Raw genomic sequence first — 24,648 nt, 5'->3', positions numbered from 1 at the left:
AAGTACTCACTAAGAGACGCAGAAAGTTGCCAACATGTGGATATGGAGTGTAAAGAGGTAGTGACATCAGACTTCTGAATGCAAGCTGCAAACCTCATTAAACAGACCTCTAAGACCTCATGAGACTGGTGTATTTACTGGGAAAATCCATGTCAGAATGGTGGTACAATTCTGATAATAAGATAAACATTTTATGAATCCATCTATAGAGAAAACAACAACTATTTGTATTGCGTTTTTCTCTCAATGGACTCGAAGCAATGAGAACGCATGAGGTTAAACCTTAAAGGGTTTGTTCCCAACTTCACTCTTCTAGCACATGTTCCTCGGCCTCCCAGTTTCCAGCTTTCTGTGGTGGGGAGGGATCTATGCGCCTTATGACTGACAGTTGACATTGGGGACCTGTGGCATGGTTGAGCCTCTACAGCATCAGAGGAGAGCAGGGACAAGGAAGCAGGACAGATCCAAGACCTTCCAAGTGCTGTGCTCCTCACTTGGTAGACCAGCCACCACTTCTACCCAGCAGCAGTGGCCAGTATCCTGGGCAAAAAAGAGTAAACTATAAAATAAAAAAAAAACCTACACCTATGAGAATAGCAATGACTTTTAATCAGGAGTAAACTGCAAAGATGGGTGTTTTCACAAGAACTTTGAAATTTTTTCCCATTTAAAAAATGATTAGCATAACCATTCAGAAGTGGAATTTCAAAGTAAGTACACCCTCCTCATCAGGTCTAAGACACAAATTTATTAATGCATATAGTATAAGAAAACAGGAGGTAAGGTCGTAAATGGCAGGTAAGTGTCACCGAGGTGACTGTCTTCGGTGATGTAAACTCCTGACAATAGTGCACCAGTAACAGTAGGTTACTTAGACTGGTTTCACACTTGCGTTTTTATCTGCATGCATTTTTTAAAAAAACGCATGTGTGAAAAACGCATGTAAACGCGGTAAAACGCATGCGTTTTTTAGACGCATGCGTTTTTATAGAAAAACACAAGAAAACACAAGAAAACACAAGAAAAAACAAGAAAACCCTAACCCTACCCCTAACCCTAACCCTAAACGTGACTGAAATACGTGGCACTGAAATACGTGCAACTGAAATACGTGGTACTTAAATACGTGGCACTTAAATACGTGGCACGTGGCACTTAAATACGTGGCATGTGGCACTTAAATACGTGGCACGTGGCACTTAAATACGTGGCACGTGGCACTTAAATACGTGGCACGTGGCACTTTAATACGTGGCACGTGGCACTTAAATATGTGGCACGTGGCACTTAAATACGTGGCACGTGGCATACGTGGCACTGAAATACGTGATACGTGGCACTTAAATACGTGGCAATATGACTGTCAGAAAATGTTCATTAAACGGTTAGGGGTGAGGTTAGGGGTAGAGTTAGAGTTAGGGTTTGGATCCCTTTATCACCTTGATGGTGGTGGGTGGCTTTTCAGTGTGTTTTCTGTTTTTTTTCTATAAAAACGCATGCGTTTTTAGCGCAAACAAACGCATGTGCTTAAAAACGCATGCGTTTACATAGACAGCAATGCATTTTTTTGCCGCGAAAAAACGCATGCGTTTTTTCGCGGCAAAAAAACGCGCAAGAAAATACTGCAGGTAGCATTTTTGAAAATGAACGCATGCAGACAAAAAACGCATGCGTTTGAAAACGCGACCAAACGCATGTGCAAAAAAACGCATGCGTTTTCAATGTTAAATATAGGGGGAAAAAACGCATGCGTTTTTTGTGCAAAAAACGCTGCAGACAAAAACGCAAGTGTGAAACCAGCCTAAGATGGTTTTATTTTGACTGGATTTTAGGTCCTGGATTTAGGAGCGACCAAAGGAGCCTAGGTGGGAAAGGTAGTTCCTATGCTCCAGTCTGACTCTTAGAGACCTAATAACAGACAGCTTGGTTAGTTAAGCAGATTGGGTTGTGCTGAGGCTGGAGAAAGACAGTGCATGGAGGATAGTCTATTGTAGAGTCTGAGAAGTGCCTGTGACAGCAAGTTGATGAGACTGTTTGATTTGTTTTGCCTTACTCAAATAAGTGACTGTTTTGTTATTCATTTGTGCTGAAGAAAGCTGTTTTCCATTTTGGGGCTGAAAAGTTCATGAAGTACAATAAACTTTATTTTATGTTGATTAAAACTGCTTGCCTGTGAGTTTCCAAGCGACGACCAGTGAGCCGAATCCCCCACAATAGTTTGTTGTGAAAACTGGACACAAATCTACTTTAAGCTGTGAAGCAATAGTTAAGATTGTTTGACGTCTTACCTTGGAGCATTTTGACAAAACTTCTTCTCTAAACTGCGAGAACTTATCCTGGATCTCTGGATGGTTGAGAGCAAAGGACAAGAAGTGGGTGAATGGCTGCTTCTTTCTGAATGTCTCTGCCAATAATTCAATGCGAGTCCTTGCAGAAATAACCCCACTGCGTTTCTGTCCAGTAATCACTGAAAGAAAATAAATGTGAAAAATATATCAGTCCAGTATACATTTCCTTAAAGTGTATTTTACAATATACATCTTAGCTTTTGACTCCCTTGGATCCACTGAACATGAGCTGATGCAGGATGGTTCACCCTATGGTGCCTTACTGACTGTAGGCCAAGAGGGGAGACCACCTATGGATCCCAAACAAGAGCCGTTTCTTTACCTGCCTATGAGAAAACTGCCTGGCTCCCGGTCCCTATCCTTGTCTGCATGGCTCCGCATCCCCTATCCTTGTATACATGGCTCCGCATCCCCTATGCTTGTCTGCATGGCTCCGCATCCCCTATCCTTGTCTGCATGGCTCCGCATCCCCTATCCTTGTCTGCATGGCTCCGCATCCCCTATCCTTGTCTGCATGGCTCCGCATGCCCTATCCTTGTCTGCATGGCTCCGCATCCCCTATCCTTGTCTGCATGGCTCCGCATCCCCTATCCTTGTCTGCATGGCTCCGCATCCCCTATCCTTGTCTGCATGGCTCCACATCCCCTATCCTTGTCTGCATGGCTCCGCATCCCCTATCCTTGTCTGCATGGCTCCGCATCCCCTATCCTTGTCTGCATGGCTCCGCATCCCCTATCCTTGTCTGCATGGCTCCGCATCCCCTATCCTTGTCTGCATGGCTCCGCATCCCCTATCCTTGTCTGCATGGCTCCGCATCCCCTATCCTTGTCTGCATGGCTCCGCATCCCCTATCCTTGTCTGCATGGCTCCGCATCCCCTATCCTTGTATGCATGGCTCCGCATCCCCTATCCTTGTATACATGGCTCCGCATCCCCTATCCTTGTCTGCATGGCTCCGCATCCCCTATCCTTGTCTGCATGGCTCCGCATCCCCTATCCTTGTCTGCATGGCTCCCAATCCCCTATCCTTGTCTGCATAGCTCCCCATCCCCTATCCTTGTATACATGGCTCCGCATCCCCTATCCTTGTCTGCATGGCTCTGCATCCCCTATCCTTGTCTGCATGGCTCCGCATCCCCTATCCTTGTCTGCATGGCTCCGCATCCCCTATCCTTGTCTGCATGGCTCCGCATCCCCTATCCTTGTATGCATGGCTCCGCATCCCCTATCCTTGTATACATGGCTCCGCATCCCCTATCCTTGTCTGCATGGCTCCGCATCACCTATCCTTGTCTGCATGGCTCCCAATCCCCTATCCTTGTCTGCATAGCTCCCCATCCCCTATCCTTGTATACATGGCTCCGCATCCCCTATCCTTGTCTGCATGGCTCCGCATCCCCTATCCTTGTATACATGGCTCCGCATCCCCTATCCTTGTCTGCATGGCTCCGCATCCCCTATCCTTGTATACATGGCTCCGCATCCCCTATCCTTGTCTGCATGGCTCTGCATCCCCTATCCTTGTCTGCATGGCTCCGCATCCCCTATCCTTGTCTGCATGGCTCCGCATCCCCTATCCTTGTCTGCATGGCTCCGCATCCCCTATCCTTGTATACATGGCTCCGCATCCCCTATCCTTGTATACATGGCTCCGCATCCCCTATCCTTGTATGCATGGCTCCGCATCCCCTATCCTTGTATGCATGGCTCCGCATCCCCTATCCTTGTCTGCATGGCTCCGCATCCCCTATCCTTGTCTGCATGGCTGCCAATCCCCTATCCTTGTCTGCATGGCTCCGCATCCCCTATCCTTGTATACATGGCTCCGCATCCCCTTTCCTTGTCTGCATGGCTCCAAATCCCCTATCCTTGTCTGCATGGCTCCGCATCCCCTATCCTTGTATACATGGCTCCTCCATCGCTGTCCTTGTATACATGGCTCCTCCATCGCTGTCCTTGTATACATGGCTCCCCCATCGCTCTCCCGGTATGCATGGCTCCACATCCTCGTCCTTGTATGAATATTTCCTTTAAAAAAAAAAAAACATCCTACTCACCTTCCTCCACGCCCTGGATGCATCTCATTCTGGCGCCAGCAGCTCTTTGATCACTTTTATTCCATTTTTTTGTGTGTTAGGTAAATGCTACATTTTTGGTGCGTTTTATTTTTATTTTTGTATGGCATTCATTGTATGGGTTATGGTACACTTTCATTGCTTGGGCCACTCTAGATGCGGCAATACTAAATGTGCCCTTTTTTGTTTATTTTTTTTGTTTGTTTTTACACAAAGCAGCAGTTTTAGTGGCAAAATATTTTTCAGTAATTTTCTCTTTTCTTTTTATTTACTTTTTCACTATATGGGACTTTTACTTGCCTGCAGAGTCTATCCCTCCTCCCGGACACTGTTTGCCGTCCTCCTGCCCTGTATGATGTGGATGATGCCTCCTGCATCATCCACTTAACTAGACGAAATCTCGCGCCTGCGCACTTTGCTCTGCCCTATGGCTTGCCAGGCCTAAAACATAAGGGATAGACTCCGCAGCAAGTATGACTATTGGACCATACCATCAGTATTTACATAGAGCACGGGAGAAGTTCCAAAGGTTTTGGGGGGGTATACAGGGGGGTCAAGGGTTATATACCCCATTATGGGATGAAGCACAGGTGCTGAGCAAAGTGCTAGTCTTAGTTTAGACATGAAAAGAACTGGTGACAGGTTCTTTCTAAGGACAGCTCTACGCCTGAAACGTGTTGGATTTTGCCTTGATGCAATATTATTAATGTACCTGGAACCTTGTAAGCTGTACTGATAAATTGGGGAAGTTTTATATCCAAAAGGCTGGAGGCCTTTGTTTGCTTTGTCTGTATTTCAGGCCAAACAGGGGCTTTTATTTCCGTGCCACGGATCCTAGCAGATAATCTACGGGAGCTGGTGATCTTGGTACTTTGCCTGTTAGATCCTGCCTATTGCAGAGTATTACAGGCCACTACAGCTGGCTAACCTGAAGGCCATTTCCTGGCCTTGGATTGCCACGGCAATTACTGCCAAAATGCTAATAGGCTTAAAAAGTGAGCCCCCTCCCTCAAATAACCATCTAAATACTGCTGTAACTATTGACAGCGGCATATAAGGGGTTAAAATGGCCTCTATCAGTGCTAATAGCCACCATGGCTGTGGCAGCGGGGTGTCAGATATGGTATAGAGCTGACACCCACACACTGCAGACGGTGCCAGCGTCATCATCATGTCCTACATGTGACAAGTCAGGGGCACTTCGGAGCCTCGAGGGCTATAGATGACAGCATCAGGGGCTGCATGTGGCCACTAGTTTGTCACCACTGAGGCCAATTGTGACAATCTTGCAGTTCCATCATATATTGCAATTGACACTGTATACAGAGCTCCTGTGTATAATGTCACCGGTAATCACTGTATTACCTGAACACAGACACTGCATACTAAGTACAGATCTCCTATGTATAATGGCACTTAAGGTGATATTAGTATTGTGGGGTTTTTTTGTTAATGATCAGTAATGTAGTATTCAGTCACTATGTGGTGGTAATATGATGTCCGGCTATGGTGTGGCGTTATTTGCTCCTTGTACAGTATGTGCTATTATTTGATCACCATGTGGTGGTAATATGTGGTCTGGTCATGGTGTGGTATTATTTGGTCACTATGTGGTGGCAATATGTGGTCTGGTCATGGTGTGGTGGTATTTGTTACTTGTATATGGTATTATTCGGTCACTGAGGTGGTAATATGGTGTCTGGACATGGTGTGGTGGTATTTGTTCCTTGTATGTGGTATTATTTGGTCACTGAGGTGGTAATATGGTATCTGGACATGGTGTGATGGTATTTGTTCCTTGTATGTGGTTTTATAGGTCTCTATGTGGTGTTAATATGTTGTCTGGACATGGTGTGGTGGTATTTGTTCCTTTGTATGTGGTATTATAGCTCACTATGTGGTGGTAATACATGGTTTGGTCATGGTGCGGTGGTATTTGTCCCCTGTATGTGATATTATGGATCATTTTAAAAATTGAAAAATAAAAATATACCTAAATTGTATTGGATATTTTAACAAATGTTTAATACAGAGTACAAGTAGAGCTGGGTCAAAAGAGTCTACTCTGTCGTGGTGGAGGCTTAAAAAATCTTTCCTATTTCCTAAATATATTCCTATTTAAAAGTGTATGTATTTTACATGTGCGTCAGGTTAGGCTAGTAAAGAGTAAACCAGATTTATTTGTACTGATTTTACGACGGGGGAGGCGCCATTTTGCAGTTCGCCTCAGGCAGCAGAGAAACTATGTTCACCCCTGATTGCGAACATTAACCATCTTCTCTAAAAGGCAATGCCATTTTAATCTCTCTGTTGACCCTTTAGTTACCTGCTACATAGCTCTGTTTGATGACATTTTACCCTTCTGCTGACACCAAGACAGCATTCACATTACAAGAGACGACTTACTAACAGGCTAAAGAGCCAGACACTGAACAAGGTAACCAGGGGGTTAATGGAAGAACAATATTTCAAAAAAACATCTATTGTTAACATGTTCATTCCAAGATGTATGCAAATCATAGAATGAAATGTAAATAATGTCTAATTAAGCACAGGAGGTATGACAGCAGCGGAGGGAACAGAATTATCATTGTCGTGCTTACAACAATATTTTCTTACACAAAGGATTTATTTATTTTTTTTCCAAGGTGCGTTCATCATAAGTGAACAAGGTTGCGCTACTTTTCGAAAAGGGGATTAAAAACAAATCTGTGGAAACTTCCTACAAGTCTAATGTTTCACGCTGAACTGCAATTGCCGAAGCAATAAAATCCCCCGCTTCATTCATTACAAACAATGGTGGAAGGGCCGGTTCCTAATTGAATCACTTTTTTTCCCTGTGATTAAAAATGGAACATTTTTGCTTGCGTCTTCCATTTTAACAGCTTAATCTAAATTTAAGCAATTTCTCCCAGCCAAATAGATGAAACCAATCATATAAAATATTAATAGTCATACACTGAAAACTTATTTTAATTGCTTTTCATGTATCATGGATACCACTCCAATTTACAAAGGCTTACAGACTTGCCGGAAAGAGGAAAAATTTGTGTATCTGCCTGCAAGTAAAATAAAAAAAAAATGGAACAACTTTTTAATAGGACTAATAAAAATATCCAACCATTTTGCGTATAAAGCTCCTGCACAGAACAGTGTCTCCATGGTAACAGACTACAAACAAACCCTGTGTAGTCAGATCCTGCAGTCATGTGCTCTTTCAATGGTCTACTAATCTTGGTAACCTACTGAATGCTATTGGTAGAAGTACACATGAAAGCAATATATATATAGAAAACAAGACTATTTGCTTTAGATACTTTGAAACAGCAAGAGAATGATTACAATAGTCTTTCCAAAAGTCGTTAATTCAGACTGATAGCACCCAAAAATACAAGATCTTCAGTGCGCATGTACTAGCAAATAAAATTACATCCATACCGCAATGTTTGATAGAGAGATGACGTAAAAATAATGCATTAGGATGCATCCACTAGCGCCAATTTTAGTGCAAAGAATTATCATTTAAGATGCCATATTATAGGAAATTATGTTGAGTGAATTCATTAACACAAATAATAAATACAATCAACTTTAATCCCAATTATAAGCAGCCAGCTGAAAAAGCAGCAATGGTTGCCAAAAAGCAGGTTATTTGTTGTATCAGTGCTCCACCTGGTGGTCAGAGGGCGAAACACACTGCAATGATCAATGTTCAGAGTTCCATTTTTCCATAGGAAAAAAAAACTATGATCAATGAAGAAATCAATAGTTCATAAGGGAGAAATCATTATAAAATATCTTAGAAGATGTGTTACATGCCAAAATAAGTAAGAAAGGTATTGCCATGAATGTCATTCGAACATAGAGGATCAGAAAGCAGATTTTACAAAACACCCTGTGGTGTTATTACATTGATCTCTTAGAGATGATGAATACTTACTTTTAAAATCTAGGTTGGAATGGCTGGATAATACTTTTCCTTCTGAATAGGTCTAGCTGGACTCCTAAGCAGCTAATTTTAATAATGAGAATATACAGCCATTCTACTATGGGTTTTCAAAGTAAGTACTCTAGTCTCATCAGGTCTAGGAGACATACACAACATGTCTATATTGTGCAATCTGGTGACAGATACTTGTACAGCTGCCTATTTGGCTTCTATCAGAAGCTGACCATGTTTAGTCGGGCTGCGCTGCGGGAATGGAGAGTCTTGGGTTTCCAAAATGTTTTTTAATAAAACCAACGCATTTCTGCACCAGACCGGAGTTTTTCTTAGGTTATAATTACCAAGTGGTCACTTGGCTTTTATACCTTGAGAAAGGCACCGGTCTGCTATGTTATTAATAAAAAACATTTTGGAATCCCAAGGCTCTCCATTCCCGCAGCGCAGCCTGACTAAACATGCCAGCTTCCATTTTTGCCACTATACCTGTGGAAAACCATATCCAGCCACAGGCAGCAGCGGCTTTCCAAGCCTTTATGGGTGTTGTGCCTATACTCACCCCTAGGGCAGTGCTGCCATAGATTATATCCCTTACCACACGGTATTGCCCCATTTTGTGTGCGCTTCTGTCCCTCTCTGGGGCTTATCACTTTGCTTTGTGCTCTCACAACAGTGATTTTTCTATGGGGAACCAATTGAAAGGAAACCACAAGGTGTAGACAGGTAATAGTGCTGGTTGGGATTTTAGGAATTTGCAATATTGTCCAGTCTTACATCGGACATCTCCCTGAGCGTGCAGGACACGGAAAAAGGAGGAGAAAATTCTGGAGTCTGAGACATTGTAATATTCAAACCACAGCAGTGAGGGGCGCTACTTCAAAGTGCGGATAATGTGGATGATTCTTCACGAGGTACGTGGTGCTGTGGCTGGCTTTCAAACTGAGGAGGTGGCACTGTGTCTGTGTTCTGCAACCGAAGGTGGTAGAAAGGGGGTATTGCATCTGGCTCTACACGACAACCACTGCAGCTGGCTCTGCACTATGGGCAGGGCACTGGAGACAGCTCTGCACTAGCCCAAAGGCAATGGAGATGGCTCTGCACTAACCCAAAGGCACTGGAGACGGCTCTGCACTAGCCCAAAGGCACTGGAGATGGCTCTGCACTAGCCCAAAGGCAATGGAGACAGATCTGAAATAGCCCAAAGGCACTGGAGACGGCTCTGCAATAGCCCAAAGGCACTGGAGATGGCTCTGCACTAGCCCAAAGGCAATGTAGACGGCTCTGCAATAGCCCTAAGGCAATGGAGATGGATCTGCATTAGCCCAAAAACAATGGAGACGGCTCTGCACTAGCCCAAAGACAATGGAGGCGGCTCTGCAATAGCCCAAAGGCAATGAAGACAGCTCGGCAATAGCCCAAAGGCAATGGAGATGGCTCTGCAATAGCCCAAAGGCAATGGACTACTCTGCAATAGCCCAAAGGCACTCGAGGTGGCTCTACACTAGCCCAAAGGCACTGGAGACAGCGCTGCACTAGCCCAAAGGCACTGGAGATTGCTCTGCACTAGCCCAAAGGCAATGGAGATGGCTCTGCACTAGCCCAAAGGCACTGGAGACGGCTCTGCACTAGCCCAAAGGCACTGGAGAAGGCTCTGCACTAGCCCAAAGGCACTGGAGATGGCTCTGCACTAGCCCAAAGGCACTAGAGATGGCTCTGCACTAGCCCAAAGGCACTGGAGACGGCTCTGCACTAGCCCAAAGGCACTGAAGACAGCTCTGCACTAGCCCAAAGGCACTGAAGACCGCTCTGCACTAGCCCAAAGGCACTGGAGACGGCTCTGCACTAGCCCAAATGCACTGGAGACGGCTCTGCACTAGCCCAAAGGCACTGGAGACGGCTCTGCACTAGCCCAAATGCACTGGAGACGGCTCTGCACTAGCCCAAATGCACTGGAGACGGCTCTGCACTAGCCCAAAGGCACTGGAGACGGCTCTGCACTAGCCCAAAGGCACCAGAGACGGCTCTGCACTAGCTCAAAGGCACTGGAGACGGCTCTGCACTAGCCCAAAGGCACTGGAGATGGCTCTGCACTAGCCCAAAGGCACCGGAGACGGCTCTGCACTAGCTCAAAGGCACTGGAGACGGCTCTGCACTAGCCCAAAGGCACTGGAGACGGCTCTGCACTAGCCCAAAGGCACTGGAGACGGCTCTGCACTAGCCCAAAGGCACTGGAGACGGCTCTGCACTAGCCCAAATGCACTGGAGACGGCTCTGCACTAGCCCAAAGGCACTGAAGACCGCTCTGCACTAGCCCAAAGGCACTGGATCTGAATTACTGATCCAACACAATCCTGTAGGAAATCCCTTTAGACAAGTGGCAAATGGTGCAATAGGATAATAAGGGAAAGGGAGACATAAAAAGTTCTATACATTATATAATGTTGCAGATATCACCGTAAATATAAGACATTATCACAAATGTTTTCAGCAGCTGAAAAGGTTTCTTAAGTTTCATTATTTATACTGTACATTAGTGGAATGCACTTCCCCAGACGATCAGACTGATACCTAGCCCCGACCTATTCAAGCGCGCTTTAAAAACCAATCTCTTCCAACAAGCCTACCACATCAACTACTCAGTAAACTAACTTTGCCCTGTTCCCTCCTTCCAAATATTACTCTGAATCTGCACCCTACTATTCATCTGTCTCCACACCCTCCATGCACACGATAACTGCACTTGATACTTGACTATTGCACTTAAACACGTGGGCTGATGACCGGATCATGCAGCTTTATATGAAAATCCCTATTTATTATAATTGTCTAAGGGTCACTTCCGTCTTCCTGTCTGTCTGTCTGTAACGGTAATCCCAAGTCGCTGATTGGTTGTGGCTGTTTTGCCATGACCAATCAGCGACGGGCACAGTCCAGCGGCAAAATGGCCGCTCCTTACTCCCCTCCAGTCAGCGCTCACACAGGGTTAATGGCAGCAGTAACGGGCCGCGTTATGCCGCGGTGTAACACACTCCGTTAACGCTGCTATTAACCCTGTGTGACCAACTTTTTACTATTGATGCTGCCTATGCAATCAGCGACATTGGTGCGGGATTTAATTCCCACTTCGCTGATTGGTTGCGCCCAGCCAGCGCTACCAATCAGCGACATTGGCGCTGGATTTAGTTACATAGTTATTAAGGTTGAAGGAAGACTTTAAGTCCATCTAGTTCAACCCATAGCCTATCAATGCAAAGTCTTAGAAGAAAAAAGTGTAGCAGCACTGCCTCATGAGCGAGATCAAATGTGGAATTCAGAGGTCACCATAAGAGCCCAGTATTCTCAGGAGGTGCTCGCATCCAGAAAGAAGTTGTTGTCTCCCCCATGCCGTGAAGATGTGTTCACAGTCTCTTCAATAAAAGGACAAGTCTGAATCACAGGTCCGGTGAGTGTTGCCGCATTCTTTCCTATTTTTTGCTGTCAACCCATAGCCTAACCTAACATGCCCTAACATGTTGATCCAGAGGAAGGCAAAAAAAAAACATGTGGCAAAGAGTAAGCTCCACTTTGGGGAAAAAAAATTCCTTCCCAACTCCACATACGGCAGTCAGACTAGTTCCCTGGATCAACGCCCTATCAAGGAATCTAGTATATATAACCTGTAACATTATACTTTTCCAGAAAGGTATCCAGTCCCTTCTTAAATTTAAGTAATGAATCACTCATTACAACATCATACGGCAGAGAGTTCCATAGTCTCACTGCTCTTACAGTAATGAATCCGCGTCTGTTGTTATGATTAAACCTTCTTTCCTCCAGACGTAGAGGATGCCCCCTTGTCCCTGTCTCAGGTCTATGATTAAAAAGATCATCAGAAAGGTCTTTGTACTGTCCCCTCATATATTTATACATTAACATAAGATCACCCCTTAGTCTTCGTTTTTCCAAACTAAATAGCCCCAAGTGTAATAACCTATCTTGGTATTGCAGACCCCCCAGTCCTCTAATAACCTTGGTCGCTCTTCTCTGCACCCGCTCCAGTTCAGCTATGTCTTTCTTATACACCGGAGACCAGAACTGTGCACAGTATTCTAAGTGTGGTCGAACTAGTGACTTGTATAGAGGTAAAATTATGTTCTCCTCATGAGCATCTATGCCTCTTTTAATGCATCCCATTATTTTATTTGCCTTTGTAGCAGCTGCCTGACACTGGCCACTGAATATGAGTTTGTCATCCACCCATACTCCCAGGTCTTTTTCATTGACGGTTTTGCCCAGAGTTTCAGAATTAAGCACATAGTTATACATCTTATTACTTCTACCTAAGTGCATGACCTTACATTTATCCCCATTAAAGCTCATTTGCCATTTATCAGCTCAAGCTTCTAGTTTACATAAATGCTCCTGTAATATAAAATTGTCCTCCCCTGTATTGATTACCCTGCAGAGTTTAGTGTCATCTGCAAATATTGAAATTCTACTCTGAATGCCCTGAATGCCCCAATCAGCGACATTGCCGCGGGATTTAAATCCCGCTTCGCTTCGCTGATTGCTCACGCCCAGCCGGCGCGACCAATCAAATTTTAAAAATAATAAACAAAATAAAAAAATCATTATATACTCACCTTCCGGATCCAGCCCAGGCCTTTCCCTCTCCTTGAGACCGGTCCATGCATTGCAGTCTCGCGAGATGATGGCGTAGCGGTCTCGCGAGACCGCTACGTCATCATCTCGCGAGACCGCAATGCAATCTTGGGATCGGAGCGTCGCGAGGAACATCGCTAAAGGCCTGGGCTGGATCCGGGGGCCGACGGAAGGTGAGTATATAACTATTTTTTTTTAATTCTTTTTTTAACAGAGATATGGTGCCCACATTGCTATATACTACGTGGGCCGTGCTATATACTACGTGGCTGGGCAATATACTACATGGCTGGGCAATATACTACGTCGCTGGGCAATATACTGCGTCGCTGGGCAATATACTACGTCGCTGGGCAATATACTGTACTATGTGGCTGGGCAATATACTACGTGGCTGGGCAATATACTACGTGTCTGTGCTATTTACTAGGTGTCCTGTGCTATATACTACGTGGCTGTGCTATATACTACGTGGCTGTGCTATTTACTACGTGGCATGTGTTACATACTGCGTGGGCTGTGCTATATACTACATGGCTGTGCTATATACTATGTGGCTGTGCTATTTACTACGTGGCTGTGCTATATACTATGTGGCTGTGCTATATACTACTTGGGCTGTGTTATATACTACGTGGGCTGTGTTATATACTACGTGGCTGTGCTATATACTACGTGGCTGTGCTATATACTACGTGGGCTGTGTTATATACTACGTGGGCTGTGTTATACGCTACTTGGCTGTGCTATATTTCTCTGCTGTATCTGTGCATCATGAATCGTGGTTTGTGTTAAAGAGGGGGGCCCACTGAGACTCTTTCGCCCGGGGCCCTCAAAAACCTGGAGCCGGCCCTGGCTTCACTGATTGTTCGCGGCCGGGCGTGACCAATCAGCGACAGACGCAGTCCGCCTGCGAATTGACGCGGAATTTGAACCACGCTTCGCTAATTGGTCGCGGCCGGCCAAATCCTGTGTATAAATTGCATTATTCTGAAAACTTCATAAATAAACTACATATTCTAGAATACCCGATGTGTTAGAATCGGGCCACCATCTAGTTTAATATAATTGCCAGACCTGAAATAACAAGCACTTTTCACCTATTGTGTCCCCCCATTTCCTTGTAGATTGTCAGCTTGCGAGCAGGGACCTCACTCCTAATGTCACTGTTTAAATTGTCTAAACTTGTATTGAATTTATTGTCTGTACATGTCCCCGCTTAATTGTAAAGTGCTGCGGAATATGTTGGCGCTATATAAATAAAAATTATTATTATTATTATTATTATTATAGAACCTAAATATATGCAGGATCGTACATCAATGAGACATTATGGCCGCAGAGGTACCAGAAGTACCAGCACACCTACAGTATTGGGACAGGTGGCACAGGGTATCAGCAGACATGCAGATAATACAAAGAATTGTCAGCAAAACTGGAATCTTACCAATTTCTCCTTCCATCCCCGGTCTGGGGATACTAATTGAGGTGCGAGTCTCCGACTCCAGATTTCTCTTGGTCTCCCCTTTTTTCCCTATTATGTACCTAAAATAGAGGAAAAAATAGGTAAAGTAGTGTAACACTGGGGAACGTCTCCACTTCCATTTTCCCAATACTCCCCATGATAAGTGTCTGCCACTCGCTCCCTCCGTCACCTACATCAGAGGCTCCACTGAGAGGACGTGAATAATAATTGGGTAACTAGTAATCAAAAATGCCAGTCACAAGGCCTATTAGCCAAAAATTAGTATCTGTGGACGCTTCATCTCTACGGGTTTGTTCTCATTAATGATTTCACATCTCATTATCATGCAGCACATTCATAGAGAAATCAGCACATTCATAAAGAAATCAGCACATTCATAGAGAAATCAGCACATTCATAAAGAAATCAGCACATTCATAGAGAGATCGGCACATTCATAGAGAGATCGGCACATTCATAGACAGATCCGCACATTCATAGAGAGTTCGGCACATTCATAGACAGATCGGCACATTCATAGAGAGATCGGCACATTCATAGAGGGGTCGGCACATTCATAGATGGATCGGCACATTCATAGAGAGATCGGCACATTCATAGAGAAATCGGCACATTCATAGAGAAAATGGCACATTCATAGAGAGATCGGCACATTCATAGGGAGATCGGCACATTCATAGGGAGATCGGCACATTCATAGAGAGATCGGCACATTCATAGGGAGATCGGCACATTCATAGAGAGATCGGCACATTCATAGGGAGATCGGCACATTCATAGAGAGATCGGCACATTCATAGGGAGATCGGCACATTCATAGGGAGATCGGCACATTCATAGAGAGATCGGCACATTCATAGGGAGATCGGCACATTCATAGACAGATCCGCACATTCATAGGGGGATCGGCACATTCATAGGGGGATCGGCACATTCATAGAGAGATTGGCACATTCATAGAGAGATCGGCACATTCATAGGGAGATCGGCACATTCATAGACAGATCCGCACATTCATAGAGAAATCGGCACATTCATAGAGAGATCGGCACATTCATAGAGAAATCGGCACATTCATAGAGAAAATGGCACATTCATAGAGAGATTGGCACATTCATAGAGAGATCGGCACATTCATAGGGAGATCGGCACATTCATAGAGAGATCGGCACATTCATAGGGAGATCGGCACATTCATAGAGAGATCGGCACATTCATAGGGGGATCGGCACATTCATAGGGGGATCGGCACATTCATAGAGAGATTGGCACATTCATAGAGAGATCAGCACATTCATAGGGAGATCGGCACATTCATAGACAGATCCGCACATTCATAGAGAAATCGGCACATTCATAGAGAGATCGGCACATTCATAGAGAAATCGGCACATTCATAGAGAGATCGGCACATTCACAGAGAGATCGGCACATTCATAGACAGATCCGCACATTCATAGAGAAATCGGCACATTCATAGACAGATCGGCACATTCATAGAGGGATCGGCACATTCATAGAGAGATCGGCACATTCATAGAGAGATCGGCACATTCATAGAGAAATCGGCACATTCATAGAGAAATCGGCACATTCATAGAGGGATCGGCACATTCATAGAGAGATCGGCACATTCATAGACAGATCCGCACATTCATAGAGAGATCGGCACATTCATAGACAGATCGGCACATTCATAGAGAGATCGGCACATTCATAGAGAGATCGGCACATTCATAGAGGGATCGGCACATTCATAGAGGGATCGGCACATTCATAGGGAGATCGGCACATTCATAGAGAGATCGGCACATTCATAGAGGGATCGGCACATTCATGGAGAGATCGGCACATTCATAGAGAGATCGGCACATTCATAGGGAGATCGGCACATTCATAGAGAGATCGGCACATTCATAGAGGGATCGGCACATTCATAGAGGGATCGGCACATTCATAGAGAGATCGGCACATTCATAGACAGATCCGCACATTCATAGAGAGATCGGCACATTCATAGACAGATCGGCACATTCATAGAGAGATCGGCACATTCATAGAGAGATCGGCACATTCATAGAGGGATCGGCACATTCATAGAGGGATCGGCACATTCATAGGGAGATCGGCACATTCATAGAGAGATCGGCACATTCATAGAGGGATCGGCACATTCATGGAGAGATCGGCACATTCATAGAGAGATCGGCACATTCATAGGGAGATCGGCACATTCATAGAGAGATCGGCACATTCATAGACAGATCGGCACATTCATAGAGGGATCGGCACATTCATAGAGAGATCGGCACATTCATAGAGGGAACGGCACATTCATAGAGAGATCGGCACATTCATAGAGGGATCGGCACATTCATAGAGAGATCGGCACATTCATAGAGGGAACGGCACATTCATAGAGAGATCGGCACATTCATAGAGGGATCGGCACATTCATAGAGAGATCGGCACATTCATAGAGGGAACGGCACATTCATAGAGAGATCGGCACATTCATAGAGGGAACGGCACATTCATAGAGAGATCGGCACATTCATAGAGGGATCGGCACATTCATAGAGAGATCGGCACATTCATAGGGAGATCGGCACATTCATAGAGAGATCGGCACATTCATAGGGAGATCGGCACATTCATAGGGAGATCGGCACATTCATAGAGAGATCGGCACATTTATGGGAATCTCAGGTCTGTGAGCAATACTCCTTGTTTGTCTTTTACTCAGGTGCTAAAATCTTACATAAGGTGGAATCAGTAATACAGTTATTTCTCCAAAATGTACCAAGAGCAGTTTTTTAACACGACGGCTCCAAGCCTCATGTTGCCCGTGCTACTGTGAGCAACCCGCATTGGCCAAATATGCTACCATGGCCTGCAGCACCTTTGGACATGTCTCTCATCGGGAGGGCACATCTAGGACATCATTCATCAGAAATTGCAAAAGGAGCTGCCAGCAGCAGATGTTGATGATTTGTCCAAGTGCATTCAGCGTGGCAGAATATTCCTCAGGCAACCAATGATAACCTCATAGACAGCAGCCAAGGCGTGTAAGTGCAGGGATTGCTGTGAGTGGCGCTCATGCACCATAATGAATAAACTGAGACGTTTTGAAAATGTGGTTTCCATTTGCTTATCATTACTTTGTCTACTGACCCTAATCCCACGACTTTTCCTTCTTGATGTTGCAATGTCACTGTTGAGAATTGTATTACGAGTGAGGGGTGGGCGCTGCATTCTCAGGACTTTCTGGGAGGGAACTTTCCTGCTTAGGTACACTTTCACACAAAACTTTTTTGTAGTTCATTTTTCTTCCCGAAAGCAAATTTATGCAACTTTCAAACATTAAAATGTTCTACAATTTTGTTCTGCTGCAGAATGTCTCTCAAGCTGATTTTAGACAGGCTGATAATTGTTTTAACGTGGGTTTACTAAAATGTGTAAACAGGTGGCCAACCACACAGCGGACAAGAAAAATGTGCGTTCATTGGGGGCAAGGATTTTTTCAGCTGGCTAAAAAAAATCATCTGCTAGTAGCCCATCATTCTGTGCAAACAATATAATAATGATATTCTATGCACCTAGTATGATCATATTAATGATCATTCTGTGCACATAGAATTCTGCTCCGTCTGTTTACACAGGACATTAAATGACCGGCGATAAACTTGCATGTAGCCGATAAGAGGTTGACTAACAGGCGCGGTCAACTTGTAAATGCAGCATAAGTCATTTATCTAGCTGCGTAATCTGCGTCTTGTCAAAGAGCTTGGTGCTCTCCTTTCCCTTCTCTTAGTTTTAGAGATAGCAGAAGTGAAAAACTTTTACAAAGAACTGCAGTGGAAGCGGAACACAGTACATCATATTTTTTTTAGAAGAGGCTCTAGATAAGGAGAGAAAATATGCACAGTTCTGAAGCTGACACATATAGCTGATACATTAAAATTAGTGAAGACAGCAGCACCCTGGATACACACAGAGCTCACATCCAGCCTATATTACTGAGAGGGCCACTCCCACAAGAGAAAAATCTGAAACTTGGATCAGGCTGTAAACTGTAAATCAGGGGTCTGAAAATGAATGAAGGAATGAAGATTGCAGGCTGAAACTTGGGTGACTAATAACATGTATACATCATTTTCCATTTCAAAGGTGTCCATTGTCTTTAAATCTTTAGTTTTCATCCTAAAACAAACATTTTTCAACTATTTTAATACAGTCACAGTTTCTCGCAAATTCAAGATCTCCCCTTGTAGTCAGTGAATGGAAATATTGCTCAAATTCTCAAAGTGAAATCCTCTTCTGATCATGTGGTGTTCAGCCCAAGTGCATGACTTTTCATAAGTCTCCGTTCACACGAGCTATGGTTTTTTTTACAGATGGAAATCACAAATAATGCTGGATCCGGAGCATGACACAAAGGTAGGTGAATCGCCCTTATGACTTATAATGAGGCCAGTTGGGTTTCGCCCAGTGTTATTTTTCACAAATAAAATGATGGATTCTGCAACACAAGCTCCTAACAAAGCCATTGATGCAAATGTGAACACAGCCGTTACATCTATGTATGGCACAGGCTTCTACTTTCTGAATATGAATGGTTCCATTCTCCGCCTAATAAAATAGTTATAGAAATAGAAAATAAACACTCACTTAAAAAGTTGGCTAGGAAGATTGATAAAGCACTGGAAACCCTTCTCAGTCTCCTCAATCATGTCGTCATCACATGGCTCATCGGCACACTGCATGGGCTCTGCGGGGGAAGGGAAACCGGAGAAAAAAAGTTACAAAGTGGAGGTTTTCCTATAGAGCAGACTGAATCAGTGGTATGTACCCCTATAGAAATCATCCTCCTCTTCCTCATTCTGATAGGTTTCCTCCCGGACTGTGTTCTTTCTGTATATTCGACCTCCAAGATTGATCAGGGTGGGCCGTAAAATCTCCATGACTCCTTGGACGTCTCTAAAAGGAGATAAATGATGTAAGATGCATCATCCTCCCCGGTGTATAGGGCACGATGCTACGATGGGCACAGGTCTGCCTATTACAGGGGTGGGCCACGAGTATTATGTTAATGGGAATGTGTCAGCAGAAAATGACTTATTGTATATAGCAGGTTTTTATATTAATTGCATTTTTACAACTTTTGATAATGATTGTTTTATTGTTCATATCACGATTAAGTTTAAAAAAAAACATAAACTCTTGTAACTTTCACACTGACCACCAGACCTAATATTACACTCATACTTCATGTTCTTTTCAGCAGCCACATGAACATAGGGATAGATATAGCGTGCACTCTGTCAAAATACCTGGCTGTGCTGGCGTGTGGGTAACTGGCTGCAGTTCCTATACAGCATCATCTGGATCCTTATCCCCAATTTCCCTATACCTCCTATTCATCTGAATAAGCGATTGTGATAAAGGCTCCGGTGGAGCCGAAACGTCCGCTTTGTCGCTTTATTGAAATATTCTGTTATGCTCCCAGAACATAATATAATGACATTGAAAGTATTTTGCATACTATTCCCTAAGAGAGTGCAGTGAATTAAATTTTTAGCCACATGAACATAGGCAGCAATAGACTGACTCTGACCCTAGGGCGTTGTATAGAAGTATAAACTGGGAGTAGTGCTAAGTGGCAGGGAGGGTGAGCTGTGACCATCAACTATTGTGAATGGTGTTATCTGCTGTGTATAGGCGTGCTATCAGTCATTGTACAGGAAGGGAAAGTGAGCTGTGACATCACCTATTGTAGATGGTGGATTCTGTGTTATCTGCTGTATACAGAGGTGATGTTATGATACAGGAGGGGAAGGTGAGCTGTGACATCACCTATTGTAGATGGTGGATTCTGTGTTATCTGCTGTATACAGAGGTGATGTTATGATACAGGAGGGGAAGGTGAGCTGTGACATCACCTATTGTAGATGGTGGATTCTGTGTTATCTGCTGTATACAGAGGTGATGTTATGATACAGGAGGGGAAGGTGAGCTGTGACATCACCTATTGTGAATGGTGGCTCCTGTGTTATCTCATGTATACAGATGTGTCATCAGTCATTGTACAGGAGGAGGAGGTGAGCTGTGACATCACCCATTGTGAATGGTGGATCCTGTGTTATCTACTGTATATAGAGGTGTTATCAGTAATTGTACAGGGGGAGGAGGTGAGCTGTGAAATCACCTATTGTGAATGGTGGATCATGTGTTATCTACTGTATATAGAGGTGTTATCAGTCATTGTACAGGAGGAGTAGGTGAGCTGTGACATCACCTATTGTGAATGGTGGATCCTGTGTTATCCACTGTATATAGAGGTGTTTTATCAGACATTGCACAGGAGGAAGAGGTGAGCTGTGACATCGCCTATTGTGAATGGTGGATCCTCTGTTATCTCATGTATAGAGATGTGTAATCAGTCATTGTACAGGAGGGGGAGGGGAGCTGTGACATCACCCATTGTGAATGGTGGATCCTGTGTTATCTACTGTATATAGACGTGTTATCAGCCATTGTACAGGAGGAGGAGGTGATCTGTGACATCACCCATTGTGAATGGTGGATCTTGTGTTATCTCATGTATACAGATGTGTCATCAGACATTGTACGGGAGGAGGAGGTGAGCTGTGACATCACCCATTGTGAATGGTGGATCCTGTGTTATCTACTGTATATAGAGGTGTTATCAGTAATTGTACAGGGGGAGGAGGTGAGCTGTGAAATCACCTATTGTGAATGGTGGATCATATGTTATCTACTGTATATAGAGGTGTTATCAGTCATTGTACAGGAGGAGGAGGTGAGCTGTGACATCACCTATTGTGAATGGTGGATCCTGTGTTATCCACTGTATATAGAGGTGTTTTATCAGACATTGCACAGGAGGAGGAGGTGAGCTGTGACATCACCTATTGTGAATGGTGGATCCTCTGTTATCTCATGTATAGAGATGTCATCAGTCATTGTACAGGAGGGGGAGGGGAGCTGTGACATCACCCATTGTGAATGGTGGATCCTGTGTTATCTACTGTATATAGACGTGTTATCAGCCATTGTACAGGAGGAGGAGGTGATCTGTGACATCACCCATTGTGAATGGTGGATCTTGTGTTATCTCATGTATACAGATGTGTCATCAGACATTGTACGGGAGGAGGAGGTGAGCTGTGACATCACAAGCACAGTAATTTCATTATACAGCCCTGCCCCATGTATTGAAACTGATCACGTTGTACTGTGAGGACATGTGAGCACTGTACATGTCTGAGAATGTGGGCGGAGACCAAATCCAAAATGAAAGTGCACCCCCACACACACAATCCCAATAAAAAGGCTCAAGAGTAACCTGTTAGCATTAGTAACCACATTAAAGGGGCTGTCCACTAAACACAGACCCATCCTTAGCATCTGGGTGGCGTCCTCCAGTGTCTACATGAACAATGTAATAAATAACAAATACAATTTCCTATCTTTATGATTGTAATGGATCTGTGAAGAAATGCTTTATATGGACGGTAAGTGACCCGTATGTGATCGGTTTCTGTGCACCCACTGATATATACCGTAATGTGAGAGTCTGATCCGAACCAGGGAACAAAGTAGTGCATGCTGGGATTTTTTACACATGGCTCATCGGCTGACTCGCAGTGCTGTGCGAATGTGACCTGTTTTACATACAGACAACACAAGAACAGAATACCTGCTTGTCTGAACAAGCACTGCTATTAGTCTTGCCTATACTGGTGTGTGGAGCATGAAGGGCTTATAAGTCTCCTCACTCTGACATGCCAGGCCTGGTTTGTCATTCTGCACAAGGAGAACTGTTACCCCTTAGATCCCACTCTTAGGGTACCGTCACACAGTGCCATTTTGATCGCTACGACGGCACGATCCGTGACGTCGCAGCGATCGTATGATTATCGCTCCAGCGTCGTAGACTGCGGTCACACTTTGCAATCACGGCGCTGGAGCGATGCCGAAGTCCCCGGGTAACCAGGGTAAACATCGGGTAACTAAGCGCAGGGCCGCGCTTAGTAACCCGATGTTTACCCTGGTTACCAGCGTAAACGTAAAAACAGTACATACTTACATTCCGGTGTCTGTCCTCCGGCGTCTCAGCTTCTCTGCACTGTGTAAGCACCATAGCCGGAAAGCAGAGCGGTGACGTCAGACGTCACCGCTGTGCTCGCTTTCTGGCTGGCCGGCGCTCACAGTGCAGAGAAGCTGAGACGCCGGAGGACAGACACCGGAATGTGAGTATGTACTGTTTGTTTTGTTTACGTTTACGCTGGTAACCAGGGTAAACATCGGGTTACTAAGCGCGGCCCTGCGCTTAGTTACCCGATGTTTACCCTGGTTACCCGGGGACTTCGGCATCGCTCCCTGGTTACCCTGGTTACAAGCGAACACATCGCTGGATCGCTGTCACACACAACGATCCAGCGATGTCAGCGGGTGATCAAGCGACGAAAGAAAGTTCCATACGATCTGCTACGACGTACGATTCTCAGCAGGGTCCCTGATCGCTGCTGCGTGTCAGACACTGCGATATCGTAACGATATCGCTAGAACGTCACGAATCGTACCGTCGTAGCGATCAAAATTGCACTGTGTGACAGTACCCTTAGTCCATGTTCACACATTGCATTTTTTGCTGCTTTTTGTTATGCAAATTTTAAGCTGCGTTTTACCAGCAAAAGCTGTCAGATTTCAGAAGTCTCATGCACACACATTGTTTTTTTTTTCCTGACTGATTTGGAAAATTGCTGTGTTTTTGCAAACTGCAGCATGTCACTTCTTCCAGCGTTTTTTCACCCATAAGAAACAAAGGCTAAGTGAAAAAATGTAGCAAAAAACGCCGGTATCAGGTTTTGCTGCAAAAACCTTAAAGAAGTTGCATCATGATATTTTGGGGGGACACTAAAAAACTTTATTAGCATGGAAAAGAGACAACAAAAACGCAGCAAAAACCTGCTTTTTGTAAGCATCTTCTTTACTGCCAAGAGAGCAGGTTTTGCCTGCAAAAGAAAAAAAATGCAGTGTGTGAACGTAGCCTTAAGCCTCTCACCCAGCCAAATCAGATCTCATACTTTGTACTGATGAGAGGCAAATCCCCGAAACATCGTGTCTGCTAATTGAAATTCTGGTTTGACTTTTAACCTAAGTCATATTGCAAGACTCGTTAAAGGGTCGATATTGACTTGTAGGATCGCTACTTCCTATAGGTGGCGCTAGAGTTCAAGTCCTCTTCCTCTCTGAAGAGGCAATCTGCATATTTAATTTCCCAGAGGAGTATGCATGGCTTATAAGTCTCCTCACTGTGATATGCCAGGCCTGGCTTGTCAGTCTCCATAAGGAGAAACATTACATTTGGAAAAAATAAACGCTGTAGGCACTGAAAAAAGAGTCCATGTGAACTATGCTTATGTGATTGCAGTCTATGGCCCCACCGGAGACTGGCTTAGGATAGAGCGGACAATGCCTGTAGTACGGTCACGGGACTCACGTCACTTCTTTTAATCGCTTGCGTCTTTGGACACCTGACGGGGTTACAAGATGCCCAAAAGCCTGAACCCGAGTACAGCAAGTCCTCACATACAGAACGGCTTCTGTTCTGATTTTTTAGTGTTTTCTTAGCTGGCAGAAGCATGGAGGGCTGCGCATCCTCCAGATGAGGGGGCTGGCGGAGGGCCGATGTCTCGTCATGTTATTCTAAAGCAGTTTTAGGTCTTTAGACACTAATCTTCCCTAGAAGACCCCTGTATTTGCAGCTGTCACATCCCCTTCTACACCAGGAGGGTCTGCAGGACACCTAGATCTTGTAAGATGACAAGTGATATTAAAAAAAGTGACATATCTGGGTCTCTGCAGCCATTTTCTTACTGCCTGACCTGACTGATAACAGAATAGTTTTTCCCTGCACAGCGACAGTTCAGTGACCATTCAGAAAAGACATGGCTGATCCCTGCGAGTACACAGTCACACACAGCCTCGTGTATTAGTTATGGAGGTCGAGCGCCCACCCAGCTGACATCCCTCCAATACCTCCACCATAAAATGCCCACACAACAAGCTTACCAGCTAATGACGTAGCGGTACGTCATCACCGCGCTGCGGCAGGAAGAGGCTAGC

At 44.6% G+C, this 24,648-nt stretch overlaps 1 protein-coding gene across 2 annotated transcripts in view; it reads right to left on the bottom strand.

Annotated features, from left to right (window-relative positions):
* The window catches only part of ASCC1 (activating signal cointegrator 1 complex subunit 1), a 370,687-nt gene extending 346,049 nt beyond the window's left edge, over nucleotides 1–24,638 (bottom strand). The window contains exons 1-5 of one of the 2 annotated variants that reach the window (XM_077259130.1): nucleotides 24,595–24,638; nucleotides 19,346–19,473; nucleotides 19,165–19,264; nucleotides 14,455–14,552; nucleotides 2,289–2,467 (exon numbers count right to left, since the gene is read on the bottom strand). In XM_077259130.1, the coding sequence (XP_077115245.1) occupies nucleotides 2,289–2,467; nucleotides 14,455–14,552; nucleotides 19,165–19,264; nucleotides 19,346–19,457 (489 nt within the window). In that variant the 5' untranslated portion in view covers nucleotides 19,458–19,473; nucleotides 24,595–24,638. Of the gene's footprint in view, nucleotides 1–2,288; nucleotides 2,468–14,454; nucleotides 14,553–19,164; nucleotides 19,265–19,345; nucleotides 19,474–24,594 lie in introns of those variants that run through there. The other variant, XM_077259131.1, reaches the window with a different exon arrangement.
* Between the last annotated feature and the right edge of the window lie 10 nt (nucleotides 24,639–24,648).

This window comes from Ranitomeya variabilis, chromosome 4 (genome assembly GCF_051348905.1).
Source record: "Ranitomeya variabilis isolate aRanVar5 chromosome 4, aRanVar5.hap1, whole genome shotgun sequence".
Lineage (NCBI taxonomy): Eukaryota > Metazoa > Chordata > Amphibia > Anura > Dendrobatidae > Ranitomeya > Ranitomeya variabilis.
Note: the sequence above shows the minus strand (reverse complement) of the source record. Positions and strands in the feature narration are given on the sequence as shown.